The 14,721-nt window shown below is 40.6% G+C and overlaps 1 protein-coding gene across 1 annotated transcript in view; it reads right to left on the bottom strand.

Moving 5' to 3' along the window:
* Positions 1-14,721, bottom strand: part of LOC118807251 (ephrin-B1-like) — a 50,372-nt gene that overhangs the window by 23,151 nt on the left and 12,500 nt on the right. The window contains exon 2 of the mRNA XM_036569208.1: positions 5,735-6,012. Coding sequence (XP_036425101.1) covers positions 5,735-6,012 — 278 coding nt within the window. The remainder of the gene's footprint in view (positions 1-5,734; positions 6,013-14,721) is intronic.

Raw genomic sequence — 14,721 nt, 5'->3', positions numbered from 1 at the left:
TGAGCAACAATGCTCAGATAAATGATATAATGATGTACCACTATGATGCTCTGAGATTTGAAGGGTGTCAAAAATGGGTCTCAGTGCAAACTTGGTACATATAATGTTCTTGTCATTACATTGGTTAGCAGGAGTCACATCCCCTCTATGGTACAATGTACTGAATAGAATAACTATACTCAAATGCTTGATCATTTCATTACTTTTTTTTCAATTATTATACGATTACTGCACTGATCTAGTGTTTTCTGATGATGCCACTGGCAGCTAGAATGTGACATTTATTGGCATTAGTGTTCTGCAAGCTCCACTGATTAATTGCTTAGTTGTTTACATAAATATTATAGTCAGGGACTTGCAACACTTCAACAAAAAAATTATGAACTTGTTTTGAATTATGAACGTTCTGTTAGCTTAATAAATCATCCTTTGTTGTCAAAGCAGACTTGAATGGTGATCTTTAATAACATGTATTTACATATAAGTCATTTACTAAGGAGAATGTTTTGTATCATGTATCAGGTGTGATGTTCAAAAGTTAATTTACAACCAACAACTGGGTATGCACTGTTGTCCATCCTACTGCTGTGGCTGCAGTTAACAGTTAAAACATTAGCTAAACAGAATGATTTGGAGGAAAAGCTGATCTTGCTAGCTCAGTCTAATTAGCTAGCCAAAAGCAAAAGGGTCGCAAATGAGGCTCGGGAGAGACAAAACCGCAGTATTCTGCTGTTAAGACAAACCCAAAAGGTGGAAGAAAATATGGTGAGAACTGCTACACTGAGAAAGCCTCAATTACAGCCAGACAACATGCACTCCATCAAAACCAATAAGAGTTCCAATAAATTATTCGAAAAGATTGCCACAACCAGCATTTCAGTCAGATTACATATGAAAAAAATGTATTAGTGAGCTGTACATGAAACATAATAAAAATAATAACCAATGTAATGGTCATACTATAGTCTAATAGTCTTAAATATGTTACGTTCTCACTTAGTATGAAAATAATGGATCAAAAAGATACAGAGCAGATGGATAGCCTTCACTCCTTAAGCAGTACTGCAGTGTGCTAAGGGAAAAAGCACATGATTTCCAAAGCAAAAGGGAAAAGAGGACAATTATATTTTGTGGGAAAAAACAGCGAAATCATAAATGAAGAAAAGACAAATTAGAGAGGGCAATTCAGCTTCTGTAGAGAAGAGCCATACTGACATGTCACAGTGTCGCCATCAAAGCAGCAGAGATTGCAGGAGATGCTAGCTTCAGGCACAGTCTGTTTTGTCTTGTGTCATCAATCATTTTACACCAAGTCACTCACACAATGATGTTGACTGAGGCCGCCTTAGTCTAATTGTGTCTCTGGTATAGGGGCATTAACAATCCACGTTCCCTAGCCTCCATTACGCAAGCTGAAAAATGAGAAGCCTCGTATGTGAAGAAGGCTGTTTGTGGTTGGGCTGGAATGGAACACGGGCCATTTCGCATTTCAGCTGAATTCACAGAAACGCATTTGGTTTTTGCCAACAGCCGAGTATTTATACCCTTATTTATATGTTGGACAACCACAATTATTTCCATCACAGCCCCGAGATTCATGTTTGTTTTTTCATTACTTCATACGTCTGCTGTTTAATCAAAGGCCTGAGAGCTTAACCGCTAGAAAAATTCCCTATCATCATCTGAATTGACGTCCCAACGTCCAGCACCCATCTTCACGCCAACATGGCGAGATTTTCCTCTTTCGGTTCGGATCATGACCACCTTTTTTCCACCCATAGGAAAAACGGTAAATTATGGACAATGCTTACAGATAGTCCACTTCAGAACACCAATCAGAACAAATTTTTTCCTTTATGTGTTTGGTTAAAGGTCGCTTTGTTGTTTTTTTGTTGTTTTGGCCAGCGTTCTGCAGAATGCATCCCTGGAAAAGTCAAACCATGGCAAGGACAAAGCACTGTTTGTCACACTGCAACAACCAAATTGGAGAGGGTTTCAAGCTGTGATTGGACTTAAGGGTTTGGCTGCTGATGAAAGGCGTCTAAAATGTCTCTTGGCATATTGGATGGCATACGGGAGGAGCCCACCAGCCAGAGACAGCAGAAGAGGAAGATATCCCAGCGGCCTTCCCCTGCCACTCCGTGTCCTCTCCAATCAGCGGAAAGCCGGATCCTGCCCGCCACGGTCAGCCTCTGTTACCCATATCCAGCATGACAAGGCACTAAATAATGCTGTACAATATATATCAGCCTACCTCAAAGGAAGAAGGTTGCAAACAAATGGTCGTCATTGTCTGAGAAAAAAAAAATTAGATTCCAGTCTATTTTGTGCTATCTCAAAGTGACAAATGCATGGGACAACGCCATTTGACTTGCCATAATGAAGCTGAGAGAGGATGCACGCTCACTAATGTGGAAAGCTAGTGAATGGAGCGGATGATGACGCTGATTACTCTGCTTCAGCCAGGCTCAGGGTGCGACAGTCATCAGCATACGCTAACGGGAACGAAGGGGACCGTGCCTGGGCAAAGCACTTTAATAAGACAAGCGTGAAGGCTAAGACGGGCATGAGTGGCTGCTTCTCAAATATCCAGACGGGATTAATTGACACAACGTAAATGAATGCCAGATGAAATCTGTGTGAGGGTTCCTCTCATGCTCCTGAGCAAGCCACTCTGGGCCATTTAGGGATGGACTGGTGAAAAAGCAACAGGGAAGAATGAAGAAATTACAACGAATTCAGGGCCCGCTCTGTTTTTGTGGAGGCAAATATTTTGCAGGCGGCCACCGCAAATTAAATCTTCACTAGAAAAGGAGAAAGCATGATAAACACAATGCTGGCCTTCTGATGGAGAAAATGCATATAATATCTCTCCATTCCTAGCTTCTCTCAAATAGAGGAGCATGTAGGCTATAGCAAATAGGCCACACTCTCACCTGAGTGGAACAAAACCAGCTCTGTTGTCTCTCTGTCTCTCATCCACACATCTTCAGGTACATTCTCATTTGGGACCGCATTAGATCCTCTCATCTGCCATTCTGGCAACGCTTTTAACCTTGACCTTGCAGGCTGTCGCTCCTATCTGATTCTCTTTTGGAGAATTCGCCTCCAACCTTTTCCCACGCAATGCATTAGCGGAAAGGAAGCAGCGGCCTTTGGTTAAGAGAGGACGCTTCATACAGGAGGATGAAAAAAAAATGAATGCGCCAGGCTGTACTCCGGTGGTGGAGCAGGAGTGGCAGCTGTCACTGCGCATCATGGTTATCTGCCCACACTGCTACAGCAAATCAATGACCAACTGATGACAGCACAACCAGGCCTGAGAGTCTGCTCAGAGGATGTCGTGATTAAAAAGCCTTCATGTTAACACTAGGGGTGGAAAAGTGAAAATTAGTTCAATATAATGAAAAAATAAAACTTGAAATATTGAATGTGCCATGTCTCTTGCACAGGCAAAATTAAATGTTTTTACATTTAAAATGTATATTTTTATTTCCAATATTTTAACTTTAGCTAATAAACGGTAATTGTGCATTAACATGTGCAAAAGTGTGCTCCCTCTAGAGGATGTTTACTTATTTATACCTAGAAAGACAACAAAACATAATCTGACCAAGGCCAAACTTTTGCATACGACTGTATGTCACAATATTTAATTTCTATGCGCTTTGAGAAGTTAGAATAGACACACTGTGACAGCACAACAGTTGTGCCACATTTTAAAAATGGGTAAGACAAACTATAAATTAGGAGTGGGCAACATGATACTATTTTATTGTACTATATCAGAATATGGTTTTCTGTGCTTATGTGAACATAGACAGTGCTTAAAGCACACTGACCAACTGTACGTTACATGTTAGAGAGCAGAATTAGTCCTGTTTAACTGAGTATGTAAAATGTTGAATAAAATTACATACATACATACATACATACATCATCTAAACTGCTTATCCTTCTGGGTCGCGGTGGGGTGCTGAAGCCTATCCCAGCTGTCATTGGGCGGAAGGCAGGATACACCCTGGACAGGTCACCAGTCCATCGCAGGGCAGACAGACAGACCTACATATACAATCACACACACATTCACACCTAGGGGCAATTCAGCATTTCCAATTGGCCTGACTGCATGTCTTTGGACTGTGGGAGGAAACCAGAGTACCCAGAGGAAACCCACGCAGACACAGGGAGAACATGCAAACTCCACACAGAAATGACCCTGGTCGCCCGGCCAGGAATCGAACCCAGGCCCTTCTTGCTGTGATGCGACAGCGCTACCCACTGCGCCACCGTGCCACCCTTGAATAAAATTATCATACTTATATTTTCTGATAGATTTTTTTTAATGTGACACTACTGTTGCAATCAATCTTTTGATACGGCACCTCTTCTAAATCTCTTTTTAATTAAACATGCAGTTGGTCAGTGTTCTTAAAGTTCTGATAATTTCTACAATATGCCCAAGAAAGCATACTGTGACTTAGTTTATTGTGATAATGGTATACTTTTTGTAATAATTATATATCATCATACCATACACCCTTAGTGAACATGCACACCCTCATAAAATGCTCCCATGAAACGGGTCTAGAGACATAAGACAGAGACCAGCCTTAACACTAACCTAAACAAGCAGGGGAGGAAAGGAGCAATTATAGCCTTTTAATAAGTTTAATGACTTTAGCAGGCCTTGGTGCCTGCTCAGGCCATCAGGCAGGCCTTTGTTGTCCAAGCTGCCGGGCTGTTGATCTCCCCGCCACCAAATGGCAGCAGAGCTTGAATTTAGATCAGGAGGTTATCACTGCCCAGCCCCCCACTAGGACCTATTGACCCCTGGAGTCCCTGAGTAAGCAGAGAGTACAGGCAGATGGACCCCTTAGATACAGGGCTTTGGTGCCAGGCTGCTAGAGATACTGGGCAGGAGAGGGAGGAGAGGTACATGAGACCTGAACCTGAACACACTCACACCATTTGCTTTTTTGTTTTTTTTTTGCCCCCTAAGTGGAGAAAGCAGAGGGAAATGACATTCAGGAGGACAGTGGCACTTTTCCCACATGCTCAAAGAAACAGAGATGGGAGAGAGAGAGAGAGAGAGAGAGAGAGAGAGAGAGAGAGAGAGAGGGAAAGAGAGAGAATGCAAACTAAGAACAAACTTAGAACTACTCAGAAAAAGAAAATAGCATTGTCATAAAGCTAGTAAATTGGACTTTTGCCTTGATTCCTGTGTGAAATAGACAGCTGAAATGTGGGTCTTTACATAACAAGCATTTCTACCCCCAGCATGCTCCACTTTTTCCAAGAGGAGCTCATAACAAATAGGTTAGGAAAATGCCTCTGCTTCCTATGTACCCTCTTCCCAAAGCTCATTAAGGCCGTGGTTGTGCTTACATGAATGCACAAGCACATCCATTATGTAAAAGATAGATGATGTGTGTCACTATCTGTGCAATGTGGGTAAAAATAAACCCAGTCCCACTGAATGCGCAACTTCAGCATCAAAGTATTTTTCATCAACGCACGGCAGCCGAGAGCAAAAATATATGACGGAAATGTCAAAGTACAGCGTTATTCTATCCCCCCGTCCCCTCAAAAAATACATTAACGTTTCACTTATAGAAACCTCGGCATTGCAGCGTGACACGGCCCGCATGTGGGGCTCTCTAGAAATGAGGAGATAAACTCCCAGGTGCGAAACAGATGCAGTGATGAAAAAATAATTCATGCTTTGGCTTACATGTGATGTAGTAGTCTTTGTTCTTTTTAAACTCTAGTCCCATGTAGTTGGGGCTGAATTCCTGGAACTTGATGGTGAATTTGATGTCTTTCTCAGGTTTATTGCAGGTAACCAGCACGTACGGGTCCAAGACGGTGCTGCACGACTCCGCCTGCTCTTTCTTTACCAGGTACAGCTTGTAATACTCATACAGCTGGCTGGCATCTGCCTTAGGACAGATAATATCCATCTTGTCTCCGATATCAGGATATATCACCAGACCTTTACCACTTTGGAACCTGGAAAAGAAAATAAAAGACATTTTGAATCCCAACGTGTCAGTTGGAGCTCTTTTTCAAGAAGCAACTCATTTATGCAACAATGAACTTTTACAAATAATAAAGTTACAAACTGCTGCAAGAATTGAGTAGAAAGAAACATAAATGCCATCGGAAAAAAAAATCTATTCGTGTTTGATGGAAAGGCTTTCAGGGAAGAGCCATGTAGATTAATGCATCTAACTTGTAGTTTTAGTGAGCAGGGTAGTGGTATTAAGGGACTTATTCCACTCAACATAGCACATATTCACTTTCTATGTTTCAGAAATTTTCTCTGTTATAACACAGTCAGCTCCAGGTTATGAGTATGTTATTTCTGTTTTGCTTAAACCTGAGGACCGAGAACTTTTCTGTTCAGGGATTTATTTTTGCAATGTTATATACTAGGCTTTTTGCTAATCCCTTTTGCCTTTCCTTTTACATTTCTGACAACATCGAATGAGTAAATAATAGAGTGCTTCTCATTTGTTGGTTTATTTGGGGCAGGAAGGGGGGAGGGCGTGCTTTGAAACTGCACTGTTCATCTGACAGAGAGCAAAAGCCCGGTCTGATATAAAATAGCTGATGTGAGCTGTTTTGATTTGGTACAGACATGGAGAATCATTGTTGTAGACTTCTGGTGAGCTTAAAATGTCAAGAGGGTTCAGCATCGCTGTCCTAGTTACCCGAGCGATTAACCCAGACAGGCTTAAAGCATGGACATCAGTGCAGTTTACTTTGTATGTATTCTAATCACAAAATAAAAGAAAATGCTGAACAAACGCAATCAGATTTTTTTAAAACACAGGAATGGAATAACAGTGCAAGTTAATTGTCAATAGTGTTAACACTGCTATAGAAGAAAGGAAGTTAAAAACATAAGGGAAAAGAATTAGCAACACAGTTTGGAAGCTCTTGAAATGAAGGTTTTAGTGTAAACCTTACTTTTATACATACATATATATATATATATATATATATATGGAGAGAGAGAAAGTGAGAGAAAGCTGGAATGGGGCCCTAAAAGATTAATTGTTCTTAATATTGAAATCGCAATTTGAAAGTGTCCAATTTACAAATCTCAAGAGCTGCCATTTCAATTATATACCACTAGGGGTGGACAATATATATTTTACATATATAATGATATATAACAATATTTTATCATTATCATGATAAACGATATGATAAATCATATAAATCAATTTATCATGATAAATTATATCACAATGTGCTTTTCTGAGGATATTGTAGGTATCGTCAGTACTTAAACAACACCGACTAATGTTTCATTACAAAGTGAGCGTAATGAGACCTGTTCAATTGGATGCAGCGCAGTACAGTTTGTAAACCTTGAATAAAATCACTGTAGTTGTAGGTTTCTTCTCATTATTATTATTAGAGTTCTGTTTTGTCTGTTTCAACTTATTAAATCTCAGAAAAACTATATACTATAAAGCATTATATCATATAGCGTGAAGATCTTGTATCGTTATGTAATATGTATCGCCCATCCCTATATCCCACATTATGTAAAGTTTTATATACATATATATATATATATATATATATATATATATATATATATATATATATATACACACACACCGTATATCCCACATTATTAAAAATTCCAAGTGGGGAAATGTAACTTAATAACACAGATCCCCTGAACTGGCACCCACTCTACATTAAAGCTTAAAGCATGCAGTTAAATCACAATACTTATCAGAAAAAAATATTACAATTAGATATTTTTCACCAAATCACTCAGCCCTAGTTTGGCCTGCACAATCTGTGCTCTCATCATTTTGCATTTGCCCAGCTGATGTGAGGATGTTGCGTGCAGTCAGGATTTTCTCAAATTGACCCAGATTAATACTGGCTAACACAAATGTGGCATTATCAGCTGACTATGTACAATATGCTACCACCTCGGACACTGCATTGTCATGCGCTCTCTTGTGAAATCAAGACGTAAAAGTGTCAGGATTTTAATGAACACTCCATGAAAATTACCATTAACGGATTAGGCCTTTTGGCAATCATAGTTCTTATCCCTTCGAACTGGAATTGGGCTTTTGTAGAAAAAAAATCCCACTGCAAATTATGTGGTAAAAAAGTGACAGATATGAGCAATATCCCATCAGGCAAGAATAACTGGCCGCAAATGGAGAACCGTTGGTTCACATCTATTGTCTGGTGCTTAGGGGGCCATTAATTCAAAGAGATAAGAGGAACTAGGCATCCTTTGTCCTAACCTCTCCAGCTATTTGCCTAGTTTTCACTTGTGAGCCCATTTATGCCCAAGAAGACAAGGCCTCAATCTTCTTCTAATTGGATTTACAAGATGCACCAGTGAGGCATAAACAAGTTACCATAGCAACATTGGACTTTGTTGGTGACCACCCCACCCACTCCCCCATCCCCATCTCTCTCTCCCTCTCTCTCTCTCTCTCTCTCTCTCTTACTCTTATTTCCTATGGCACAAATGCAGTCTTTAAATTTCACAACACACGAGTTAAGCTTTTTCACACTCAGTAACTGAGCTGAACATAAAAGAGAATGAAGACAGATTGAACTTCTTAAGTACCCTTATTAGGAAGAATGGGGCATAGTTACTGGGGTTCGACTTGTCTAAATGCACTTAAAATCAGATTTACAGAAGAGTTTGGCAAAACAGGCACAAACAATTGCACATTTAGCAGAAGTGGTCTACAAAACTGAGGGAATAAGCCACCATTTGATTAATTTTTCTAATAAATAATCTCTTTGCATCTGACTGTCTCTGTGAGTTTGCTGCTCCTGTTTCCCAGGCCTTTGTTAAGTGTTAAACATAATGAGGTTTTGGCTTGGCTTGAAGGCTGGAAGCGCCGTCGCAGATGTGAGCTAACCGGTATAAAAGAAATGGGGCAGCAATTAGTGTTTACCCCATTTTAAAAGCCTTCCACTTGGCAACAGTAATTTCAGTTAGCGTCCAAAATAGGAAGCTAAAGTTAACTGCAGAGAGCGTGCCACGCTCTTTCCTACTATTTCCATAACTTTTTGGAGAGTTTACAGCTGTATGTTTTTAGCTGGGTGACATTCAGCATACAGGGTGTAAGGGAGCTAATGCAGCACATCTGTTGTAGGAAAGCTGTATAAAGTTAAAGATTGCCTTCTAGTTAATCACTTATCAAAAGTCTGTTAATGTCCAACTGACAAATGAAGTAATGATTACTGCTGTAACAGGGGATGACAGGGGCTTTGGATTCTTCTTCAAATAATTGGTCTATGAGTAGGAGAGAACAACTTAAAACATTGTCGGAGTAAAAGTAAAGTTAGAAATCTTTTTAAAAAATCGCTCCTGAAAGAGAAATGTATGATAATGTGTTTAATTAATTAAAATTAAATATTTCTCACTTGTAGTTTTATTTAAATGGCAAAGAAAGTCCTTTAGCATTTTTATATTTTTGTTTTGTTTTTGTTGCTTGATGACATTGAAACACAGTCGATACAGATACAGAAAAAGAACTTGTCGATGCAGAATGTGACTAATGTGATGTAAGCAACTAACTAATACATTTTGGAATTGAATAATTATACTCGCTTTAAAGCAACTTTAAGTCTTGAACAGAAGTATCTGTGCAAATATGCATTGCAAATGTAATTGTCATTTTTTGTCTCTTGTCAAGGCACCAGAAAAGAAAAAAAAAATCTCTGTGAGAACCCCCGTGCTCTAGCTCTCCACACCTCCCCTTCAGACATTCCAAAAAAGAATATAGGCACATGATTTGGTGCCCCCCTCCACTCCAGCATAGCCCCAAACACCCCTATGCTACAAAAGAACGGCGGGGTGCTGGAGCAGGCAAGAGAGCCAGACTAGGCCTGCCCCTGCCCCTCAACCGTCGCCATTCATATCTCCCTGTGCAAGCCCCTCGCTGGCAATGAGGTAAGGCAAGATCCAAATCCTGTTTTAGGAGTCTACAGAACCACTAGCAAATCCCTCTGGACTGCTGAATGAGAAAGTTTATACGAGGTAGACTGTGCTAAATTGATTTCTCTGACACAAAAGCAACCTGAACAGAACACATATCTATTAAAATTCATTGTTTCTCAGGTACTTGCCATATTTTTCCTCCTTTCAGTGAAGCAATTAGTGCAATGTGTTTTATGCACATTAACATTTTGTTCATATGTATTCATTCAACAGCCTAAAAGCTGAGCATTTGTTTGCTTTTTAACAAAAGCAAAAAAGTATTGATTTGTTTCCATACATAAGTGCCTTCTTTATGTACAATTGCTAATACAGAATACGTTTGAGTTACCCAGTTATTTAGATTAGCCAGTTCTGAATATGTGCCATTGTAGTTTTATACTTAGAGCCTGCAATGAGCACTTATCAGCACTGTTTTCCAGGGCCAAAATACATTTTACAATACAGAAATACCTCAACACAGTTCAACTCTGTGCTGAGTTTTCTTCACTGCATATGAGAATGTAGATGAGAACAGCATGTTCACGTTTTTGTCAATCAGTGCAGTGTGCTCAAATCTAAACAAAGCAAAAATACAGGCCAGCATTCAAGAGTTCGAAGGATCTCAGATGCTGGGAGAGTGTGTGCTTTGGGAGCAAAAGCAGACTCTGTTTGAAAACGCCCGTTCTATGCCCCTTCGGATTACTAAGGTACTTGGCGTGTCATGGCGAGAGTATTAGGCGTCGTGGATCTACATTTGCAACTGCTTTAAAGCAGATTATGGATGATGCAGTTATTGCCTCGCAGCTTCATCTCTCCCTACTTACCGGCCCCTTTTCTAGCTTTGTTGGGAAAAAAAAAAACGCCTTGCTGTATTTCTGAGCACACGTTGAAAGCTGCGCTTTTGCGCTCTGAAAGCTTTAGCTTTCATACTAAAAAGCTGATATTGCAAAGAAAAGAAGTGAGGATGTGTACGAATAAGCTAAGCAGACTATGTCGTATAAACTTTATTCTTGTAATGTCAGCTTACTCATGACACAGTCTTTAGTGGAGTTTGTAACAGTATCTTCAAAATATTCAAGAGATATTTTTATTTCATTCTCTCGCAGTTAGGTACCAGATCCTGAATCACTTATTTTAGGTCCAGGAAAAAAAGACTTCCATAATGATCCACTGATATGTTTTACCCTGCAGATCACTGGTGGATTTTTGACCTATTGATTACTAAGGTTAACAAAATTTCACTGACTGTTTTAAGAAGCAATTATCAAACCACCAGGGCATGGTCACATTTAAATTGTGGTAGTTAGTGACCACTCTAACACTATTCTCAAAAAAAGGATCTTCCTACTGCTATATACATTACAAGCAAGCCGGTTCAATGTCTTCTTTGATGGCAATGCAGAACAAAATTTGTTAAGTCATTCAATCATTTTTCACAAAACGCAAGTTGACATGAACGAAGCAACACACTATTTGCATGTGTAAGTCTATGAAAGTACTGGGGTGATTGGGTAATGGACGTGAAACAACTAACAGAAGCTTGACTGACCTCCTGTCCAAACTGTGCGAGATATCGGCGAGGAATGAAGATGTCAGCGACAAGCAGACAGAATGAATATTCCCCCTACACATTATTCACAGCTTTGTGTGGCTTTGTGAGTGTGAACTGTCGCACCCTTCACAAACAGACGATCTGTTCGATCAGTAGAAGAGGGAGGAATGCAGAGCAATTCTGATTCAGCGTGACCAATCTGAACAGTCACAAACTGACAGCTCCACACATTTCCTCAATCACTATCACATGAAAATCCCTAAGTTGCCTCTACCACCAGAAGACAAATGGCAGATTGAGTTGCAGCAGATGTGGTCGCCACTGTGCTCTCGGAAAAGGAAAAAAATAAGCCCCAGTGCCTGCGATGATGATGATTGTGCTGCATACCCTGGTATCAGCTGGCACAACAAGGAACTTTAACCTCGCCTTAAGTCTGCTTAAGTTTTCCCACTTATTTGCCAAGTGTTGTAAGGAGTGAGAAATTATAGCTTGGAGTTGAATGTGGGTCACTTTTAGGCGGGATTTTTTAGAAGCATACTCAAGCCGGCTCATGAACCAGAGACACAGAGGACTCTTTCTTACTCCCCTTGCTCCTCCAGCCCAAGTGGCCACGACCAGGCCAGCTGCCTTCCATCATGGAAGAAAACGCAGCCACAGATGGACTCTTCATGGTCTGTAAAGATCCCCGCTGCAGGCGAGGCGCTCACGGCAGCCAAGCTGGGCCACCGCGAGCCAAAAACCACTCGGCGTCAAAAAGCCGTCGGATGCCAGAGAGCTCTCGGGGATGATGGTCCTTGACTGGATTCCCCTGGCCCCCAGAATTGGACGGTAATGTACATTCTAATAAGAGCAATATCGCGCCGAGGAGGAAGCAGGGAGAAAGAAGAATTGCTCTTTGGCCCGGCGGATGACAACAAGCCCTATTCTTTTTGCTGCCGCCTGACATAAAGTTTCAAAAAGAAAAATGTCAGGGAGGGGCTACTGTGTAAAAAAACTAAGGTCGCTGGAAAAAATGAAGAAACGGTTTCTCTGTCAAAACCAAAGCCGTGGACGAAAGTGCATACTCCCATCGCTGATCACAACCAGCTGATGTTTCAGTATGTCCTGTTTCATCTACGGAAAGCCACCCATCACCTTCAAGCCACCTGGGTGAGACATCTCCAGTTACCAGCTGGAGGGAACGCTGAACATTCAAAGCAAAGTTAAAACAATTTTTCATGGATGTGTGCGCAACATATACAATGGATTTTTTTAGCAGGTGCTAACATAATACCGCTTTCTATAAAAACCTGCATACTGGAGTCATACCAAAAATGTCTGAGAACAAAAGAAAGGAAAATGAGGGGTGGGTAGGGGGGCAATTAATCTTTTGGGGTAAAACCTCAGCTTTGACACTTTGAATTGAATCTTCTGCGAAGACAAAGCAAAAGATAGCATGCTCGAAAGTTCAGATCACTACCATTGTTCATGTGTCAAAGCAGGAGACAAAACCTTTGGAGAGTGAGGGTGAGAGACTATGAGCCCCAATATTTATCATGTATTCCTTTTGTCAAATGACTCACAACATTTATTATACTCCCAGCATTGTGAGGGGAAGGCTAAAATGGATGGTGGAGGGCGTCCAGTCCATGATAACGCCACATGACAAGCAAAGCAAAGTCGTTCATACACTTCTCCGCCTTGCATTTCTGAAGCAACAGCAGAAAAAAAAACAAGAAAAAGCAAACAAGTTTCTGTTATCTCCACCTATTGTGTTGTGTCTGAGCATTGTCCATGGTGGCGCTTCCCGTACAACTACAAAATAGCTGACTAAGTTGCTCCGTTCTAATTCACATCAATTAAGGCCCATACAGTGGTACAATTCAGCACATTTCCTTCCATCCCTAAAAGGCCACAGGGTTGGCTTTCCCAATAAACAAGAGTTTGGGAAGTTAAGCAAAGTCATTAAAGTGAATCTAGTGACTGTCATGAGAAATTACTGGCAAACAGTAATTAAAGCACATGTTCCTGATAAAAGCAAGGGGACACCAAAGCCTGCACGTTAAGCTGTTGCATCCTTACACAAATTTACATTTTTTGACTTCTGAGATGAAAACCAGTCCAAGACATTTTTAAATCAGCAACTAATGAATATTTAACATTGTCCAAAATGGCAGGCTCCTATGCTAAGCTCATTTTAGCAACATCCCACTTTCTCAAACCTGATGTTTGGCTCTGGAACATGATAAAACAGATCCGCTGGTGCCATACTTTTTTCTTCCCTTTTTCAATCACCACCAGTTCCCACAAGTATGTTCTAGCTAGCAATAAAGTATTTCTTGGGAACACAAATGACCTTAGGGAAATTCCCATGTGGAGAAGCACGAACGCTGTTACGCAGAAACAAAACAAGACAAGTCCGACATTGATGGTTTTAGTAAAATGAGGAACGACTGATACTCTTGCAGAGTTCTGTTTGTTTTAAGCTTGTCTTTTGTGTCAGTAGTTGGTTTTGTGTGTTGTCACTCAAACTTCGCACATGTATGTCTTTAACCACATTGGAACTACTGGCCACATGAAGGTGGGATGTGTAAAGTGTCAACTACTTTCTTCACACGCTGCAGATAACATGGGAATTAGGGCATTTTCTCTGCTAATGGCAACTTTTCCAAAGTGAAATGTCAGTGGTTTACCACAAGAGCCCTTCTTAGCAGCCTAAAGATAAGAATTTTAGATTGGCATCTTAAGGATTTTATCGAAATTAGAATAAACCTGAAAGAAAAACTCATCCATGTAAATCTTGAACTGTACAGAAATGAGTGAGAATGCTTGACATTTTTACAACGTGTGGTAAATCTCGTATATCCTCTGTCTCACGCGTGCCTGGTCTAGCCTTTCATTATGATGAAGCATGTTTAATATTGTTCAGCCACATTATTCTACAGTGAATACTTGAGATGATTGAGGGTGCTCTAAATTTAGTGAGTGATCCAGCTGTCTCCTGCACTGAGCTGCACTCTTCTCCAATGGCAAAGCTGCACCTCCGCAGACAATGAGCACAGGCAAACCGAGACAAAGGGCCACAAATATATGGGGCATTTATGATGTACAGCCCCACAATTTGAGAAGCTTGAGAGGCCAACTGTGAAGGCTCATCTCTCTAATGGTGGGCTTTGATTTGCCTGATTGTCTGCAATGTTGC

Source organism: Colossoma macropomum, unplaced genomic scaffold (assembly GCF_904425465.1).
Source record: "Colossoma macropomum unplaced genomic scaffold, Colossoma_macropomum, whole genome shotgun sequence".
NCBI lineage: Eukaryota > Metazoa > Chordata > Actinopteri > Characiformes > Serrasalmidae > Colossoma > Colossoma macropomum.
The sequence above is the reverse complement of the archived record's forward strand: the minus strand, read 5'-3'. Positions and strand labels throughout refer to the sequence as shown.